Source organism: Brachyhypopomus gauderio, unplaced genomic scaffold (assembly GCF_052324685.1).
Source record: "Brachyhypopomus gauderio isolate BG-103 unplaced genomic scaffold, BGAUD_0.2 sc61, whole genome shotgun sequence".
NCBI classification, from domain to species: Eukaryota; Metazoa; Chordata; class Actinopteri; order Gymnotiformes; family Hypopomidae; genus Brachyhypopomus; species Brachyhypopomus gauderio.
Genome location: NW_027506882.1, coordinates 1998910 through 2017518, shown reverse-complemented (window position 1 = coordinate 2017518; position 18609 = coordinate 1998910). Strand labels below are relative to the sequence as shown.

The 18609-nt window shown below is 44.7% G+C and overlaps 1 protein-coding gene across 3 annotated transcripts in view; it reads right to left on the bottom strand.

The window, feature by feature from the left end:
- Positions 1-18609, bottom strand: part of arhgef28a (Rho guanine nucleotide exchange factor (GEF) 28a) — a 99317-nt gene that overhangs the window by 29927 nt on the left and 50781 nt on the right. For 2 of the 3 annotated variants that reach the window (XM_076988260.1, XM_076988262.1), the window contains 9 exons: positions 17662-17763; positions 16664-16787; positions 12556-12691; positions 12249-12304; positions 11857-11917; positions 11603-11741; positions 11360-11475; positions 11126-11266; positions 10520-10770 (listed from right to left, as the gene is read on the bottom strand). In XM_076988260.1, the coding sequence (XP_076844375.1) occupies positions 10520-10770; positions 11126-11266; positions 11360-11475; positions 11603-11741; positions 11857-11917; positions 12249-12304; positions 12556-12691; positions 16664-16787; positions 17662-17763 (1126 nt within the window). The remainder of the gene's footprint in view (positions 1-10519; positions 10771-11125; positions 11267-11359; positions 11476-11602; positions 11742-11856; positions 11918-12248; positions 12305-12555; positions 12692-16663; positions 16788-17661; positions 17764-18609) is intronic. The other variant, XM_076988261.1, reaches the window with a different exon arrangement.

Here is an 18609-nt window from a genome sequence, read left to right as displayed (position 1 = left end):
AGGTAGGTCTGACAGTTGCCACTTATTTTTGGGACGATGGGATATTGATGCGGAAATGGGTTCCTTTTGTGAGCAGTTCAGATCGAGAGTGGGAAAACGTGATCCAAATTGTAGTGCCTGAAGAGTATAGAGCACAGGTCTTTGACACGCGTTAGCTGGTCATTTGGGAGTTAATAAAATGCACAAACGCATTTTGCAACATTTCTTTTGGCCAGCATTAAAGTCTGACGTAAAAACATTGTAGATTCTGTCACACGTGCCAACTAACTGATAAACCCAACCAGAAAATACCACCTGCTCCTCTTCAGCCGATACCTGTGGTAGGCGTGCCATTTGTCACACTCCGCTTGGATTGTGTAGGCCTGTTGCCGAGAACATCAGGTAACTGGTATTTGTTAACAGTGATGTGTGCGACTATTAGATTTCCCGAGGCGATACCTTTGCGCACGTTGAAAACGAAAGCTGTGGTCAGAGCTTTGCTGAAATTTTGTTCAACGTTTGGTTTACCAAAAATCGTTCAGACCGATCAAGGTTCTAATTTTATGTCTAAAATCTTCGCTCAGATTTTGAAACAGCTATCGATAACACACAAGACTTTGAGTGCGTATCATCCAGAGTCACAAGGTGTTTTAGAAAGGTTGCATCAAACACTAAAAAGTACTGTTGCGAAAGTACTGTCTTGAGACAGGTCGAGATTGGGATTACGGCGTGCCTTTGGTCTTATTTGCTGTTCTTGAAACGGTTCAAGAGTCATTAGGTTTTAGCCCTGCTCAGCTGGTTTTCGGTCATACGGTTAGAGGACCCCTGAAGTTATTGAAGGATCGGTGGTTGGTAAGAAACGTTCTGCAGAGCACATTTCTGGACTATGTCAGTAGATTTAAGGCTCATTTACAAAACGTGTGTAAACTCGCTACGAGTGAGTTACAGAAAGCATAGACCAAAATGAAAAAGAGGTATGATAAAACTGCCCTTGCTTGTACATTTCAGGCAGGTGAAGTGTTGGTCTTGTTGCCTTTAGTTGGGTCGTCATTGCAAGCGAAATTTTCTGGACTGTATCAGGTCGCTGAAAAACGCAGTGAGACAAACTATGTCATACGGACACCTGACAGAAAACGAAAAACGCGTGTTTGTCATGTGAATATGTTAAAGCGATACATTTCACGAGATCCATCAAAAACAGTTGTGCCTACTGCTGTCGTTGATGCCTGCTCAGGAAGAAGATGACTTGTGCCCGTCTACGTCAATAACAGCTGCGCGATTATTGAATTCTGCTGTTACAAGACTTAGATGTTTTTTTGTCACATTTGGAGCCCAGTGAGAGTCGGAATATCAAAACATCGATTACCCAGTATGATGGTTTGTTTTCTGATATTCCCACACAGACTACTGAGATCGTTAACGACATTGACGTTGGTAACCATCCTCCTGTGAAGCAACATGCATATCAAGTTAGACCTGTAAAGCACGCATGTATGCAAGCGGAAGATAAGTATTTATTGGAGAATGGTTTTGCCATCCCGAGTACCAGTCCGTGGAGTTCACTTTGTATTCTCGTTCCTAAACCCGATGGTACATCTCGTTTTTGCACCGATTACCGTGGTCAGATGCTTTTCCTTTGCCACGAGTGGACGACTGTGTATAGACTTGACCACCTACGTAAGCAAACTGGACCTTTTAAAGGGTTACTGGCTGGTCCCGTTATTGGCCTGTGCATCGGACATATCTGCTTTTGTTACACCAGACAATTGTTTGCAGTACACGGTCATGGCCTTCGGCATGAAAAACGCGCCTACAACCTTTCAGCACTAATGAATCGCGTTTTGAGTGAGTTACCCAAGTGTGAAGCCTATCTTGATGTCGTCGTGTACTCGGATACCTGGTCAGAACATCTGAAGAATTTAGAGGCTGTGTTTAGGCACAGGATGCCTCACTGACCCTAAACCTGGCCAAATGCGAATTTGGAAAAGCAACGGTAGTCTATTTAGGTAAAGTGGTAGGTAACGGATGTGTGCGACCTGTAGATGCAAAAGTCAAAGCCATCGTGACTTTTCCTGCACCGACCACCAAATGCGAACTTCGTAGGTTTTTAGGACTGGTTGGGTATTATCGCGGATTCTGTCGAAATGTTTCATCTGTGGTGTCTCCCTTTGCTGATTTATTAAAGAAGTCTTCTGTGTTTTGTTGGTCAGACTGTCAGCATGCCTTTGATAACAGTCTTTACTGTGTTGTTCGCCTGTGCTTGCTGCTCCTAATTTTGAGCTTCCATTCAAATTGGAGGTTGACGCTAGTAAGTCAGGTGCAGGCGCGGTGTTGCTGCAGGAAGATGACTCTGGCATAGACCATCCTGTTTCTTTTTATTCGAAGAAATTTACTCGCTATCAGTTGAATTACTCGATCTAGAAAAAGAAACACTTTATTGCTAGTGTTAAAACATTTTGATGTGTATTTTGGTTCCAGTGTCAAACCTCTTCTTGTTTTTACGGATCACAATCCCCTGGTGTTTTTATATCGTACGTACAATACCAACCAACAATTAATGCGTTGTGCCTTGTTTTTACAAGAGTACGACTTGGATGTCTTGGATGTATATGCATGTATGGTAGTGTGTGATACTATGGTGTAGTTAAAACTGAGGGGACAGGTGCTGGGACAAACGTGGGCAAAGCCCCTGGCAACTGGTCAGTGTTGGTCCCCACCGTCCCCTCAAAGGCCCTCAATGTCTAAAGTGCAGTAAAAACTAAGGGACAGACAGTGGTGAGGAGCATCTGGGTAACATCCCTGTCCCCCAGGATCCTAAATGTACGAGTGCTGTGTGTGTGTTTGTATGTGTGGGGGGGTGGGAATGCATGGGTCCAGAGGAAATGATCCTCTGGAAGAGGAGAGCCACCTATCTAGCTGGCTCATTGGGCACCGTGCTTCACTGCCCAGGGAGAGGTCAACCCGGGGAGACCGGCGAGACTCCCCACTCCGCCACCGCATCAAAGCCCAGACCCCCACCACCTCCACTGCAGAGAGCAGCCGGTCCGGACATCCACATTCACCTAAACACATACTCACCCACACACATTCATCCCATATATACATCTCCACACACATTCATCCCATATATACATCTCCACACACATATACAGTTGTGATCAAATTTATTTCAACCCCCAATGCTGCGAAGGGTTTTATGGAATTCAGTGCACATTTGTAATTGTGTTCATAATGAAATCTTACAAGGACTTGTTAAAGAACTAAATGCAACTAAGATAGCATCAATTTTTTTTTGTCATAAAGTATTAAATTGCCTTTTTGTGATTTCTTCATTGACACAATTATTCAACCCCTTTACGACTACCACTCCTAAGAACAGAGGTTCATTCCAGTGTTTTCCATCAGGTATTGAAAACATCTGTGGATGTCAACGAGCAGCAATCAAGCATGATAAGCACCAATTAGGCAGATTTAAAAGGACTGTGATACTCAGCTCCTTCTAGACATCTACTGGTGTGTTTCCAAGCATGGTGAAGGCAAGAGAATGGTCCCAGAAGACAAGAGAAGAGGTTATTGCTCTTCACAAGAATGGCAATGGATATAAAAAGATTGCGAAGTTGTTAAATATTCCAAGAGACACTATCGGAAGTATCATTCGCAAGTTCAAGTTAAAGGGCACAGTGGAAACGTTACCTGGTCGTGGCAGAAAGAAGATCCTGACCGCGACTGCTGTGCGCTACCTGAAGCGTAATGTGGAGAAAAATCCCCGCGTGACTGCTAAGGAACTGAAAAAAGACCTGTCAGATGTGGGCACTGAAGTTTCAGCTCAGACAATAAGGCGCGCACTGCATAACGAAGACCTCCAAGCCAGAACGCCCAGACGCACCCCCTTGCTGACTCCAAAGAACAAGAAAAGTCGACTGCAGTATGCCAAAAGTCATGTGGACAAGCCACAAAGGTTTTGGGACAGTGTACTGTGGTCAGATGAAACTAAATTAGAACTGTTTGGGACAATGGACCAGCGCTATGTTTGGAGAAGGAAGAACCAGGCTTATGAACAAAAGAACACCTTGCCTACTGTGAAGCATGGCGGGGGGTCAATTATGCTTTGGGGCTGTTTTGCTTCTAATGGTACAGGAAAGCTTCAACGTGTGCAGGGTACCATGAATTCCCTTCAGTACCAGGAGATCTTGGAGGAAAATGTGATGGAGTCAGTCACAAACCTGCGGCTTGGGAGACGTTGGACCTTCCAACAGGACAATGATCCGAAGCACACATCCAAGTCCACTAGAGCATGGTTGAACATGAAAGGCTGGAACATTCTAGAGTGGCCATCGCAATCACCAGACTTAAATCCAATTGAGAACCTCTGGTGGGACCTAAAGAAGGCAGTTGCAGTGCGCAAGCCTAAGAATGTGACTGAACTGGAGGCTTTTGCCCATGAAGAATGGGCTAAGATACCCATAGGTCGCTGCAAGACACTTGTGTCAAGCTATGCTTCACGCTTGAAAGCTGTCATAACTGGAAAAGGATGTTGTACTAAGTACTAAAAAATAATGTCACTAGGGGGTTGAATAAAACTGATAATGATGTGAGCACAGTAAAGACATTTGTGGTTATTCCATCATAAATATTATGTTATGTTTGTCTAATTTATAAGTGCCTCTTTGATATAATTGTAAATAAGATGACTGAAATGATCAAAATCAATGTCAAACTGGCCAAAACACTTTATTTCAGTGGGGGTTGAATAAATTTGATCACAACTGTACAACCATACACCTTCATCCCATATGCACAACACACCCACGTAGGCACCCAAAACCATACAAATCGCATCATAAATCAAACAACAACAAACATCAACAGAGTTGAAGATATGCTGGTCTGAGTCCAGAACCCAGTGCCACTGGCATACCCCAGATACCCCCAACAGCCACCGCCCCACCCAGGCACCTCAGAGCCTCAAGGCCCAGACCAGACACGCCGACACAAGGCTGACTGACCCACCCCACCCAGCGGTGCGCCCGCAGCAGCACAGGCCCCAGCACGGGGTCGGGTGGTCCCAGGCACTGGGCCCCGGGTCCCGCCACCCAGGCCAGCCACCCCGCTAAGGGCCAGCACCTGCTCCCCCTGCCCCACACCCCGGAGCCCAGAGCCAGCGCCCCCCGAGCCCCCCCACAGCCAACCAGTGCAAACACACAAACAGTCCTGGCAGCGGCCGGCACGAGCAGTCCCCCCAGAGTCGACCCCCAGCCACCAACTAGGCCACCCGGGAGCTGAAGCCCCAGCCAACCACCCCGACTATCAGTGGGATCCAGAGAGAATAAAATTCCTCCAACTGGTCTTTAGAGGAAGCAGACATCCCACCCCTAATTTATACTAATGTGCAACGTAACACTCGTGACGGAGTGTTTTTTCAAAAGCCCTGAAATAAATGCTCCGGTTTAAAATTAATTCTCCCGTCAAAATTAAAAAATATTTTTGGGTCATTCCAGGATTTTGGTACATTTACTGTCCCACCACTTAAATTTCAAATGTACATATGCAAAATATCTAAATGACTTTTTTTTTTAAACAATGTACTTATAAGAAAAACTGTAAAATTTGGTGGGAAAATAAGCTCCTTATATATTATTCAAAAGACTAAATACCTTTGAACCACCTCAAAAAATGGCCGTTTTCTATTGTCCCACACATCCCACACACAACTCCTTTGCCAAATTTAACAATTAAAATAAGCTCTAAATCAGGGGTACTCAACTAAATTTGGTCCAATTTTGGCAGATACCTGTGACCTGAGGTCTGGTGCGAATGTAAGTTGTTGGGGGTGAGCGGGGGTGGAAAACGTAACACTCGTGACGGAGTGTTTTTTCAATAGCCCTGAAATAAATGCTCCGGTTTTTTTTTTGGTCCGTATCCAGTTCATCAGGAATGAGATTGGGTCCGGACAGTACTGCGTTCGGGTCTGGATCCGGACCGCGGTCTGCCAGTTGAGTACCCCTGCTCTAAATAATATACTTCCTCTAGTATATTGTTGAAATGCATCTCTTTTACTTATGAAAACAAGTTCTTTGGTCTACATTGTATTGCATGTGTCACGGTAACAGCTCCGGACCCTTCCCTGTGGGCGTGCCGTTACGTTGTCTGCGTGTCGTTATGTCCATGTACAGTGGGGAAAATAAGTATTTAGTCAGTCACCAATTGTGCAAGTTCTCCCACTTAAAAAGATGAGAGAGGCCGGTAATTGACATCATAGGTAGACCTCAACTATGAGAGACAAAATGTGAAAAAAAATTGAGAAAATCATTTTGTCTGACTTTTAAAGAATTTATTTGCAAATAATGGTGGAAAATAAGTATTTGGTCAATAACAAAAGTTCATCTCAATACTTTGTTGTATATCCTCTGTTGGCAATGACAGAGGTCAAACGTTTTCTGTAAGTCTTCACAAGGTTGGCACACACTGTTGCTGGTATGTTGGCTCATTCCTCCATGCAGATCTCCTCATGTTTCATCTTCATTGCCCTTGCTGATAGAAGGAGGTTTGCACCCAAAATCTCACAATACATGGCCCCATTCATTCTTTCATGTACACGGACCAGTCGTCCTGGTCCCTTTGCAGAGAAACAGCCCCAAAGCATGATGTTGCCACCCCCATGCTTCACAGTTGGTATGGTGTTCTTTGGATGCAACTCAGCATTCACTGTCCTCCAAACACGAGTTGTGTTTTTACCAAATAGTTCTACTTTGGTTTCATCTGACCATATGACATTCTCCCAATACTCTTCTGGAACATCCAAATGCTCTCTAGCAAACTTCAGACGTGCCTGGCTTAAGCAGGGGGACACGTCTGGCACTGCAAGATCTGAGTCCCTGGCGTCGTACTGTGTTGCTGATGGTAGCCTTTGTTACGTTGGTCCCAGCTTTCTGCAGGTCATTTACTAGATCCCCCCTTGTGGTTCTGGGATTTTTCCTCACCGTTCTTGTGATCATTTTGACCCCACGGGCTGAGATCTTGCGTGAAGCCCCAGATCGAGGGAGATTAGTAGTGGTCTTGTAGGTCTTCCATTTTCTGATTATTGCTCCCACAGTAGATTTCTTCACACCAAGCTGCTTGCCTATTGCAGATTCAGTCTTCCCAGCCTACAATACGGTTTCTGGTGCCCTCCGACAGCTCTTTCGTCTTCACCATAGTGAAGTTTGGAGTGTGACTGAGGTTGTGGGCAGGTGTCTTTTATACTGTTAATGACTTCAAATATGTGCCATTAATACATTTAAATTCTTTAAAAGTCAGACAAAATGATTTTCTCAATTTTTTTTCACATTTTGTCTCTCATAGTTGAGGTCTACCTATGATGTCAATTACAGGCCTCTCTCATCTTTTTAAGTGGGAGAACTTGCACAATTGGTGACTGACTAAATACTTATTTTCCCCACTGTATGTACTTCCGTGGGTGTGGGTTGTTTGTGAGCATGTTCGTAGTCGCACCTGTGCCTTGTCTCGAGATCACGAGGGTAGGTGTTCATCACCTATATAATGTGCGTTCGCGCAATGTCTTGTGCTCGTCTTTGTCTAAGTCTGCACGTTGCTGTGTATGTTTCAGGGTTCTACGTTTGCTATACGCGCTATATTCGTGTTGGAATTAAAAGTGACGTTTGTCGCAAGAGAGGATTCGTGTCTCGTCCTTGACGCCGCACCCACCGTCACCGAAAGACAAGCCACTTGAGACATCCCAAGAATGCCAGGCTACACCACCCGGCCAAAGAGGGGCCAGCGCCCTAGCAAGCAATGCCATGCCTCTTCTCCTGACCAGCGCAACACCACCGCGCCGACTCCCGAGCAGCTGAAACAAGATCCGGTATGCGCGTACATGCTGTGCACGGCACGGGAGACCGAGGATCCCGAAATGGCTGAAGAGTTCCGCCAGTCAGCGGTACGGATGTGGAGGGAGCGACATCCCCTTCCCACCAGAGGAAGGAGGAGGAAGAGGAGGAAGACGCCTACACTCTGTCCGTGTGCTCCGCCCCCACCATAGACTATGGTGGGAGAGAAGAGGAGGAAGACGCCTACCCTCCGTTCGTGTGCTCCGAGGAAGTAGAGGACTACCCTCCGTCCGTGTGCTCCGAGGAAGTAGAGGACTACCCTCCATCTGTGGGCTCCGCACCCTCCGCAGACTACGGTGGAGGGGAGGAGGAAGACAAGGGGTGCTATACTGACGATGAGGAAGGCTCCTACACCGAGGAAGAAGAGGGGAGCCTTCCACCCTCGGAGCTCTCCGCGGGGACCGCAAAGGAGGGGAGGACTCCGGAGAGTGACGCGTCCGCCAGACCGTCCGACCGCTCCATGGGTAGCGAGATGGACTACTCCCGGGGTGGCAGCCCGAAGCAGCCCATGAGATGGAGTAGGGGCAGTGAGGCGAGGGAGGTTGAGGAAGACGTCCACACTGCCGGCTCCGGAGAACGGTTGCGAGGAGAAAGGGGTCTTCCGTTCGGTCCACCGTGGAGAGACGCCGGCCGCGCTGCACCCGACACGTCCGCCGGCCGCGCTGCACCCGGGAGAGGATTCGCAAAGAAGGCAGGAGACGGACCCTCCTTCGCAGCCCCAACGGCTCCCGGTCTCTCTCCCCTGATCGCCCTTCTCCTGGCGCGTAGCTTGGCGCCACTGTCGTGTGTCCGTTCCTGTTTTCGTGTGTCTTCCAGTGTGTCTGCCAAACCCCCCATTCCCATTCGTGCCTCTGTGTGTAAATGTGCCTGTGTGTTTTCGTGACTGTTCCGTTTTGTATGTCTAACGTGTTTTCCCCTGTCTTCTCAGGGAGGGTGTACTAGAGCTGTTCGTGGCGGTTCCCGCCGTCGGGGGAGACGGCTCTCGGAGGCTCGTGGTCCTGGCGGCTCCAGACCTGCCCGTCGGTGTTGGTTGACGCTCCGGGAGTAGCGAGCCCGTGGTCCATCACGGTGACAGCTCCGGACCCTTCCCTGTGGGCGTGCCGTTACGTTGTCTGCGTGTCGTTATGTCCATGTATGTACTTCCGTGGGTGTGGGTTGTTTGTGAGCGTGTTCGTAGTTGCACCTGTGCCTTGTCTCGAGATCACGAGGGTAGGTGTTCATCACCTATATAATGTGCGTTCGCACAATGTCTTGTGCTCGTCTTTGTCTAAGTCTGCACGTTGCTGTGTATGTTTGTGTTCTACGTGCGCTATATTCGTGTTGGAATTAAAAGTGACGTTTGTCGCAAGAGAGGATTCGTGTCTCGTCCTTGACGCCGCACCCACCGTCACAGCATGTCGCAGTTTTTACACTATTATGTCCCAGAACATGCGCGCAGCCCTGTTACCATAAGGAATTTTATCTGGCAGAGAAAGGGTTAAAAATATTTGTGTACTAGCACAAAGGAATTTGCATCACAAGGACATTTCCTGCCCACAGGGCAAGAAAAATGGTAAGTGCTCTAACAATTTAAGGTTTTTTTCCCCAAATATGTTTGTCCAAGTTGTGTGTGTCACTCAGTGAATGCAACCCTGTTCCTCATATTGTAAGACTAATATTGAGTAGAGTCAAAATTTACTTTATATACTTATATAACCATATTTGTCCTTGATCTTGCAGACATCCCAAGTCTCCCGGAAGTCTCCCGCATTTCGGTAGTGGCTCCCTGATACCCGCGAGTCACATATAATCTCCCGGAATTCACCCGGAACGAGTGACCCACACAAACGCGCACACGAGCGACAGCCACCCCCCCCCCCCCCCCCACTCAACAACTTACACTCCGGGGGGGGGGGGGGGGGGGGGGGGGGGGGGGTGTTATTGTAGGTGTTGTGTGTTAGAATATAAATGGGCAACAGCATTAAGGATGTAACAGAATGCAGGGAAAGCAGAACAGGGCGCTCTACTTCACAGTCTGCTAGCCATGTTTCCCCTTCATACCAGTTTCACCAAAATCCCCGGTTATATTCTTTTCCTCCCTTTGTGGACACCCCCAAAAGGGGCGGTACTACAGGGAATGCACCTCAATGCTGATTGGACAATGGCATTCAGAGGCAAGAGACGCTGTCCAGAACAGACATAGCTAGTTAAATACCGTGACAGAATGTGAGAGAGAAAAAAAACTTCCTTTTCATCCTTTCATGGTGCGTCGCCCAATTGCCCTAATGAACAAACCGCCCCTGGGTAAGCGTTCCAACATGTGAGATCATCTTCTATTGTTTTTAATAGAGGGATATGATTTAACTGCACTGAGTCTAAAAGTCTAGCAGAGATATGTATGCCTAAATATCTAATATTACCTGATTGTAGTGGAGCGGTGGTCGTGTTCTGGAAACTACAATTTATAGGCAAAACTATTGATTTACCCCAGTTGATGGAATATTCTGATATAGAAGAGAAGCTGTCTATAAGTTTAATTGTATTCTGAAGAGAAATTTCACTTTGTCTGGATTTAACATGGATCAGTGGATGCAAAGCAACCACAGAGCTTAGATTAAATATGTCATGTGCTATATGTAACCATGGATAGTATGTGTGGTACATTTGTTGCCTACCTGGTGCATGAGGACATCACCCACACGGTGGATGAGATAGTTCCTGTCACTGTCAGGTTGGGTGGAGCTCTGCCGTCGATCCCTTAAAGCTGATAGGAAGTCTTTGTGCAGGAGAAGGAGCTCATCCAAGCATGGGAAAATCCGCCCAATGGTGTGTGCATCCAACCCCACCTCATCCCGCATGCCCCGCCTGAAGACCTCTGCCATAATGGTCAATGTTTGCAGGTGGTGTAACTCTGTCTGCATGAGCTCTAAACAGACACAGATGCCAAGATTTTTGTAATCCACTTTGTAGTACACTATGCAACTGGCAATTTATACACCATTTGCACTACAATGTAATTGCACTGGGAGAAAATGTGACAATTTACATTTTGGGTTCTGAATGTTTTTTATAAACAAGAGTATAGCTACACTCTTTATCTTAGTGCTTGTTTTCTTATTGCCAGGCATAGCTAGATGGAGTTTCACATGGGGGTAGCTATGTGAAGACACCCATTAAAAACAATCACATTTCTATCTGCATCTAGTTTTGCTGCAATGATTGCCTCAGCCCTGTGTTTTTCTCATTAGATGTAATTATGTAATCTGGCTCCCTATACTAACCATAGATGATATCTTGTCTCTTGATGGTGTACTTTTCCTGTCCCTGGCAGAACCAAGACTCCACTGCCAGACTCCAAGACTCCACCTCCAGACCCAGAGTGTCTGCCCCCACCATAATGTGTAGAGAAACATCAACTGCATCTATGGAAAAACAGGAGGGACAAACAGGGAAGGTTCCAGGTCCTGGGTTTGCTATTTGTTCACTGTCAATACAAATAATGTCACCGTCTTTACCTTCCATGAGAGATGAGTCAGTGGAGGTGGATTCCATAGTCTGCAAGATTTCGTCTGTCTGGACATTAGTCCTCCAGGCAGAGGAGTGACTCTTCCTCTCTGTGCTCTCAGTAAACCTAAATAAAAGTTACAAACGTATGAAAGGCAAATCTATAAATAAAGTTTTTTATTATAAAAAAAATTATGCTTCATTTTAATTTCTTTAACAGTCAAGAAAATCAAGTGTTTGAGGATTTTTCTAACCGATCAGGAACTAGAGGGACACTCCTGGACAGAGGACTGAGCATGGGGACAGAGTCTTTGCTGTCCTTTACAGTCATCACAGGGAGGGAGGCTGAAACAGGCATCACTGAAGATGAAGAACTTTCACGCACTATAAAGTCTTTCCATGAAGAGAAGAGAGAAAAAGGAGAGGCATGAAGTTTCAAACAGACATGACACATTTAGAGAGACACTCCCAGAAGCCTGTTGGGCATTTCTGTAGTAAACAGACTTACTCTGAGGGAGGGTGGCTGCTCTGGTCTTCACTGTGGACACTGCATACTTCTCCTGAACTTTCTGCAATGGAAAAGAAATATGTCAGCCCTCCCCTGGAGTGGCCCCCTTCTCCTCATAGTTATAGGACAAGTGCATCACACACATAGACCCCCCGCACACTTTTCTGACCAAGAATGGGCAAAGGTGTTACTGCTTTGGGTTTAACCATTTACTTGGGATATCTCTGAAGCACACACAGATTATATCATTGATGAATAAAATAAATTTTCTAAGCCTAACCACATTTGCAAATAGATATTTCTACATAGACAGGAACATACACAAACACACACACATACACACACATACATACACACACACACACACACACACACACACACACACGGCATACCTTGAGGCACTGTAATGCGGAGTCTTTGCAGCCTTTATGGAAGGTCACAGTACAGTCTGGGAAGACAAGTCCAAACCAAGGCACAAAGTGACACATGGCATATTCAAAAGCACTGATTATTGTACCAAATGAGTACTTCTTTGTTTTTAAGTGAAAACAAGATGCCAAGTGTAAAAAGATGCCAAGGCACAAACACATCGGATCCAAAGTACACTCATAATCCTACTTCAGCTGCGTCATGCAGTGAGCCAAGAAGAGTGTATGACTGTTACAGAAAGAGAAGAAGAGAAGGAAGACAAGGACTCACTGGAAGAGTGGAGAGACTCTTCACCAGCAGCGAGGTGGTCACGGACCTCACAGGCTGCAGGCCCTGGAGCGCCTCCGGTTGCAGGCTGCTCATCATTTGCTTGCTTCTCCTTGGCCTCTTTGTCCTTCGATTTGCCCTTTGAGAAAACAGGGCCATGAGAGCATGAGAAGCTGTCCCGCTGACCCAAGAGCTGCCCATGATTCCCCACCACTCCCCTTTCCATGCCAGGCCAGGCCAGCAGGTCTGGGGCAGCGAGGACTGCTCAGTGAGTGCTGTGGCAATTTGGGTCCAGGAACTAATCAGGTGCCAGTGGGGGTCGGTGGGGTTAATGATTAAAGGAGAGAAGGCCACGAGAGCCAGGACTGTGCATTTTTTCTTAGGATAACAGGTAAGCTGGCATTAGTCATCACATTCTGGAAATACTGGCACTTACAAGCGTAAGGCAAGGACTGACTGGGCAGACACTGTGGGCCTTTCATATATAGCTGTGACTGCTTGTGTGTATATGACTAAGAGACTTTATCAACATATATGGCCAATCATCCCTGACATATGTATATGTCCTGGTGTGTGTATATAGCCCGACATCTGCCTATCTGGCTGGGTGTGTATGGCCTGGTGTGTGTATATAGTATACTGATATGTATAAGAGCTGGTGTGTATTATAGGGTATGTGTATACAGGGGATGGTGTGTATATATATATGTGTAATGTTGGGGGGCTAGGAGGTGGACACAAGTGCTGAGGAGAGCAAGATTTATTGACTGGGGTGCTAACATATATAACCCTAGTAGCCTCTTCTAGCTGAGCCGAACGTACCCAGAGGGTACAAGCCCGACGAGACATAATGCTTTTATATAAACGTACAACGGAGCAAGAGACCAAGAACCAGACAGAACAACAGTTTAGTTAGGACAAAAAGTACAACTAACTCTGCTAGACAATAATAACCATACAGATAATCAGGAGGCTAACTGGGAAAAACAGAGAGGTGGGACAAGGCAAACTAACGGAATTAAAGAACAAAGGACAACAAAAGCAAGAGAACACACATCTATACTAGGACACTACACAGGGAGAGAACAGAAACCTTAACCTTAAACCAGACAGAAATCACAACATAGCAGTGAATACAAACTAGAGGACCATGAGCATAGAAACCAAGGGAACAACCATACTGACTTACAAATAGTGAACTCAGACACCAAATACACCAAACAAATCAAATCATTAACAAGAAACACCTGAAAGCAAACCAAGGGGCCAGACAAACATGACAAAATAGACCAGGAGGTGAGGAGAAATGGAAGACATGGACAGGACTGAAGGAACGGATCCAGACCTGGTTAAATGGAAGACATGGACAGGACTAAAGGAATGGATCCAGACCTGGTTAAATGGAAGACATGGGCAGGACTAAAGGAACGGATCCAGACCTGGTTAAATGGAAGACATGGACAGGACTAAAGGAATGGATCCAGACCTGGTTAAATGGAAGACATGGACAGGACTAAAGGAACGGATCCAGACCTGGTTAAATGAAATACATGGGCAGGACTAAAGGAACGGATCCAGACCTGGTTAAATGGAAGACATGGACAGGACTGAAGGAACGAATCCAGACCTGGTTAAATGGAAGACATGGACAGGACTAATTGGAGGGGCGGAACCATATTGGGCTGGTGTATATATAGGGCAGGGATGGGCAACTTCCATGACAAAGAGGGCCAACATTTTTTCAGCACTATTATTGGAGGGCCACATGACCACGCACTTCAAATAATTGGATATGAAAGACACTACAAATTATTCTCAATAAGAACACATTTTAAATGAATTCAGATTTGTATGTTTATTGCACCAACATACATCTATTTTCTGCATATAAATGCATTAACATGTCCTTGATAAGCAACAAAGACAAAACATTTGCTTAATAAAAAAGTGCAAAAAGGAATTTGAACTGAATTTGAACTTCATATCAAATAACTGTAACGCGTAGCGCACTGCGGAGCGAGGAGGCGGACACAAACGCTGAGAAGAGCGAGATTTAATAAGAGGAATTCCATAGGCGAAGTCGTTTGTACAGGCACAGGTCAAAACGGGAGAGCCGTCCAAGTGGTCAACAGGACAGGCAGGAGTCGTAACAGGAGAGCCGTTCACAACGGAGAAACACAACGATGACAGATAATCCACAAAACCGAACAAACCACAAATAACCGACAACGGGCGAAACACAGAGATTAAAGTACACAGGACTAAACTAGACACAACTGAACACAATGACGACACGTGCGTGGCAGACAGAGGGAAACCAGGACAACAGACACGCAGGGCGGGATAACCGGGCAAGGAACAACACCGACACGAAAGAGGGGGGCGTAGCCCTACATGACAAGAACAATTATTATAATTATTAAATTATTATTGATCTATTTGCGGGCCGCACTGAGTGAGGACGAGGGCCGCCAGTTGCCCATCCCTGATATAGGGGATGGTGTGTATATAAGGGATATATATATATACTTATTTATTTATATATAATATATATTTATATATATATATATATATATATATATATATATATATATATATATATATATATATATATATATATATATATAAATGTATATTTAAATATATATAAAGTGCTGTCAATTCCAGGTGCCGCGATTAAAAGTCCTTACCAGGATTTTGCTCAGGCTTTCTGGATTGTGTTGATTCCACTAATTTTACCTGGATTGCTAATTAGAAAATCTAGCAAGCTTGAGCAAAATCCTGGTGAGGACTTTTAATCGCGGCACCTGGAATTGACAGCACTACTATATATATATATATATATATATATATATATATATATATATATATATGATGGTGTATATATAGAGGATGGTGTGAATATAACGGTTGGTGTGCATATATGGGCTGGTGTGTGTATATATGTGATGGTGTATATATAGAGGATGGTGTGTATATAAGGGATAGTGTGTATATAAGGGATAGTGTGTATATATATATGGGCTGGTGTGTGTATATATGTGATGGTGTGAAGGGATAGTGTGTATATAGGGGCTGGTGTGTGTATATATGTGATATTGTGTATATAGGGGATAGTGTGTATATATGGGCTGGTGTGTGTATATATGTGATGGTGTGTATATAAGGGATAGTGTGTATATATGGGCTGGTGTGTGTGTATATATGTGATGGTGTGTATATAAGGGATAGTGTGTATATATGGGCTGGTGTGTGTATATATGTGATAGTGTGTATATAAGGGATAGTGTGTATATAGGGGATAGTGTGTATATATGGGCTGGTGTGTGTATATATATGTGATGGTGTGTATATAAGGGATAGTGTGTATATATGGGCTGGTGTGTGTATATATGTGATAGTGTGTATATAAGGGATAGTGTGTATATAGGGGATAGTGTGTATATATGGGCTGGTGTGTGTATATATATGTGATGGTGTGTATATAAGGGATAGTGTGTATATATGGGCTGGTGTGTGTATATATGTGATAGTGTGTATATAAGGGATAGTGTGTATATAAGGGATAGTGTGTATATATGGGCTGGTGTGTGTATATATATGTGATGGTGTGTATATAAGGGATAGTGTGTATATATGGGCTGGTGTGTGTATATATGTGATAGTGTGTATATAAGGGATAGTGTGTATATAAGGGATAGTGTGTATATATGGGCTGGTGTGTGTATATATGTGATAGTGTGTATATATGTGATAGTGTGTATATAAGGGATAGTGTGTATATAAGGGATAGTGTGTATATATGGGCTGGTGTGTGTATATATGTGATAGTGTGTATATAAGGGATAGTGTGTATATAAGGGATAGTGTGTATATATGGGCTGGTGTGTGTATATATGTGATGGTGTGTATATAAGGGATAGTGTGTATATAGGGGATAGTGTGTATATATGGGCTGGTGTGTGTATATATGTGATAGTGTGTATATAAGGGATAGTGTGTATATATGGGCTGGTGTGTGTATATATATGTGATGGTGTGTATATAAGGGATAGTGTGTATATAGGGGATGTTGTGTATGTATTCCTACTGCGTGCACATGAGTGTTCACCTTGCTTTTGTTGCGTGTGCTGTACATGCAGCTCTTGATGAAGCTGAATGTGCGACTGACTCTGTGTTTCTCTGACTCTGTGTTTGATGGGATGATGTATCTATCCCACTCCTCCTCTTCCATTCTGCAAACACATTTTCATTATGCATGCGCAGAACTTGGGCTTTCACTGCCAAGCAGGATTTGTTGAATATCGAGTTAACTGGTTTGGTTTAGGAGCTCTTGATCCCAGACTAGCATTACTGAACTGGAATCAGCTTGTTGTGGGTGCATTCTGAGTTGTTCACATCATTTTTTGATGTGTTGTGTATGTTGTCTTTATATAACGCTGTATACCGAGATCAATTCTAAAAGCTGTTCCTTTCTGAAGTCTTAAGGACAATCAAAGTTCTTCAAAACTCATCAAAGACCCATGTTAGCTCGCTACCTCAAATAAATCGTGCTTGGTAATAATTACCACTGTCCAACACACTCATCTTTGCAACAACATGCACATTACAGTGATATAATGAAAGCACATCTTTCAGTAGATAAGTGGTGAAGAGGCAGATCAGAAATTAAGAGGTTAGTTCAGAGATTATATTCATAAGTGAATCCTACACTGTGTGAGTTGTACATTCTTTTACATGCTGCAGGCCAATTAGATATTAATCTTTGTCCTATCACTTTTAAGAATAAGTGCGTTATGTGAGAACATTCTCAATATTCATACATAACTCTTAAAAATAACTATATACTATAAAGACAAGAAAAACAAGTCAAACTAGTTTTACAGATGAAGCTACAAACACAGTACAAACATTAAATGGTTTAGTAATAGCAATTATAGTATAACTTAATTTTAAGATGATGAAAGGTTTCATATTGGTTAGGTGTGCCTTTACCACAGAGGATGCATTCTGGTAGCTAAAGGGATGGTTTATTTAGAAGCATAAGGGGGTTAAGCTTGCAGTGGATACAGATGGCGGCCTAGAGCCAGGCACGTGGCTGCAACATACTCTTTGAGGAACTCGGAGAGTGTGAGATGCTGGAGGGAGTCTGCCAGCTCGACGCTGGTCTCATCATCAGCTGACTGGGAGCGTCTATGGAGCCTTACCTCCCTACAGTGGAGTTTGAGTATATGTCTGAGTGGATATTGCAATTTCACTCTCTCCCTCTCTTACACCTGAGACACACACACAAGCACACTGTCACGTAGGGCTACGCCCCCTCTCCTAGCTGTCACTCCGTTTTTCCTGTTCCCTCGTGTCTGTGTTGTTCCCTGCTCCTTGATCCCACCCAGCTTGTCTGTTGCCCTGGTTTCCCCTCGTCTGCCACGCCCTTGTCATCAGTGTTGTCACCTGGTCCTAGTCTAGTTCTAAGTATTTATAGTCCTTGTATTGCCCATGTCTGTATCGATTGTTTTGTTTTTCTATGCCTCGTTGTTTCCCCCGTGATCTCCGTGTGTTCCTGCCTGGTCTGTGAGTCCTCCTTGTTGTTATTCCTCATGTCTGTGTATATCTCTTGTCCTGATTGCCCTCCCGTTATGACCCGTGACTACGACTCGGTTTATGGTATTCCCTTGAATAAATCTAGCTCTTCTCAGCATTTGTGTCCGCCTCCTTGCTCTGCGTCACGCAGAATGTTACACACACCCCTACTACTACTACAGCTTCCCCAGTCTCTTAAATGATCAGATTATCCACTAGATGGTGCAACTGTGCAGGAAAGAGAGAGTAAGGTAAAGTATGCTAAATTAAGTACAATCTGATGTCCATTAGAACACACGAGGTCTTGTCTCCGGTTTATTCTAACACATAGCTCCCCCACCTCTGGCCTGATTGAAAAGGTCTTGGCTTTTTACTGAGGGGAAAAGTTGCAGCCATCAAATCTACGATAAGAAGCACTCTGTCTCCTGGCAACCCTGTTGTGACAGTGACACTGGAGAGTCCTATAATACTAGTCGA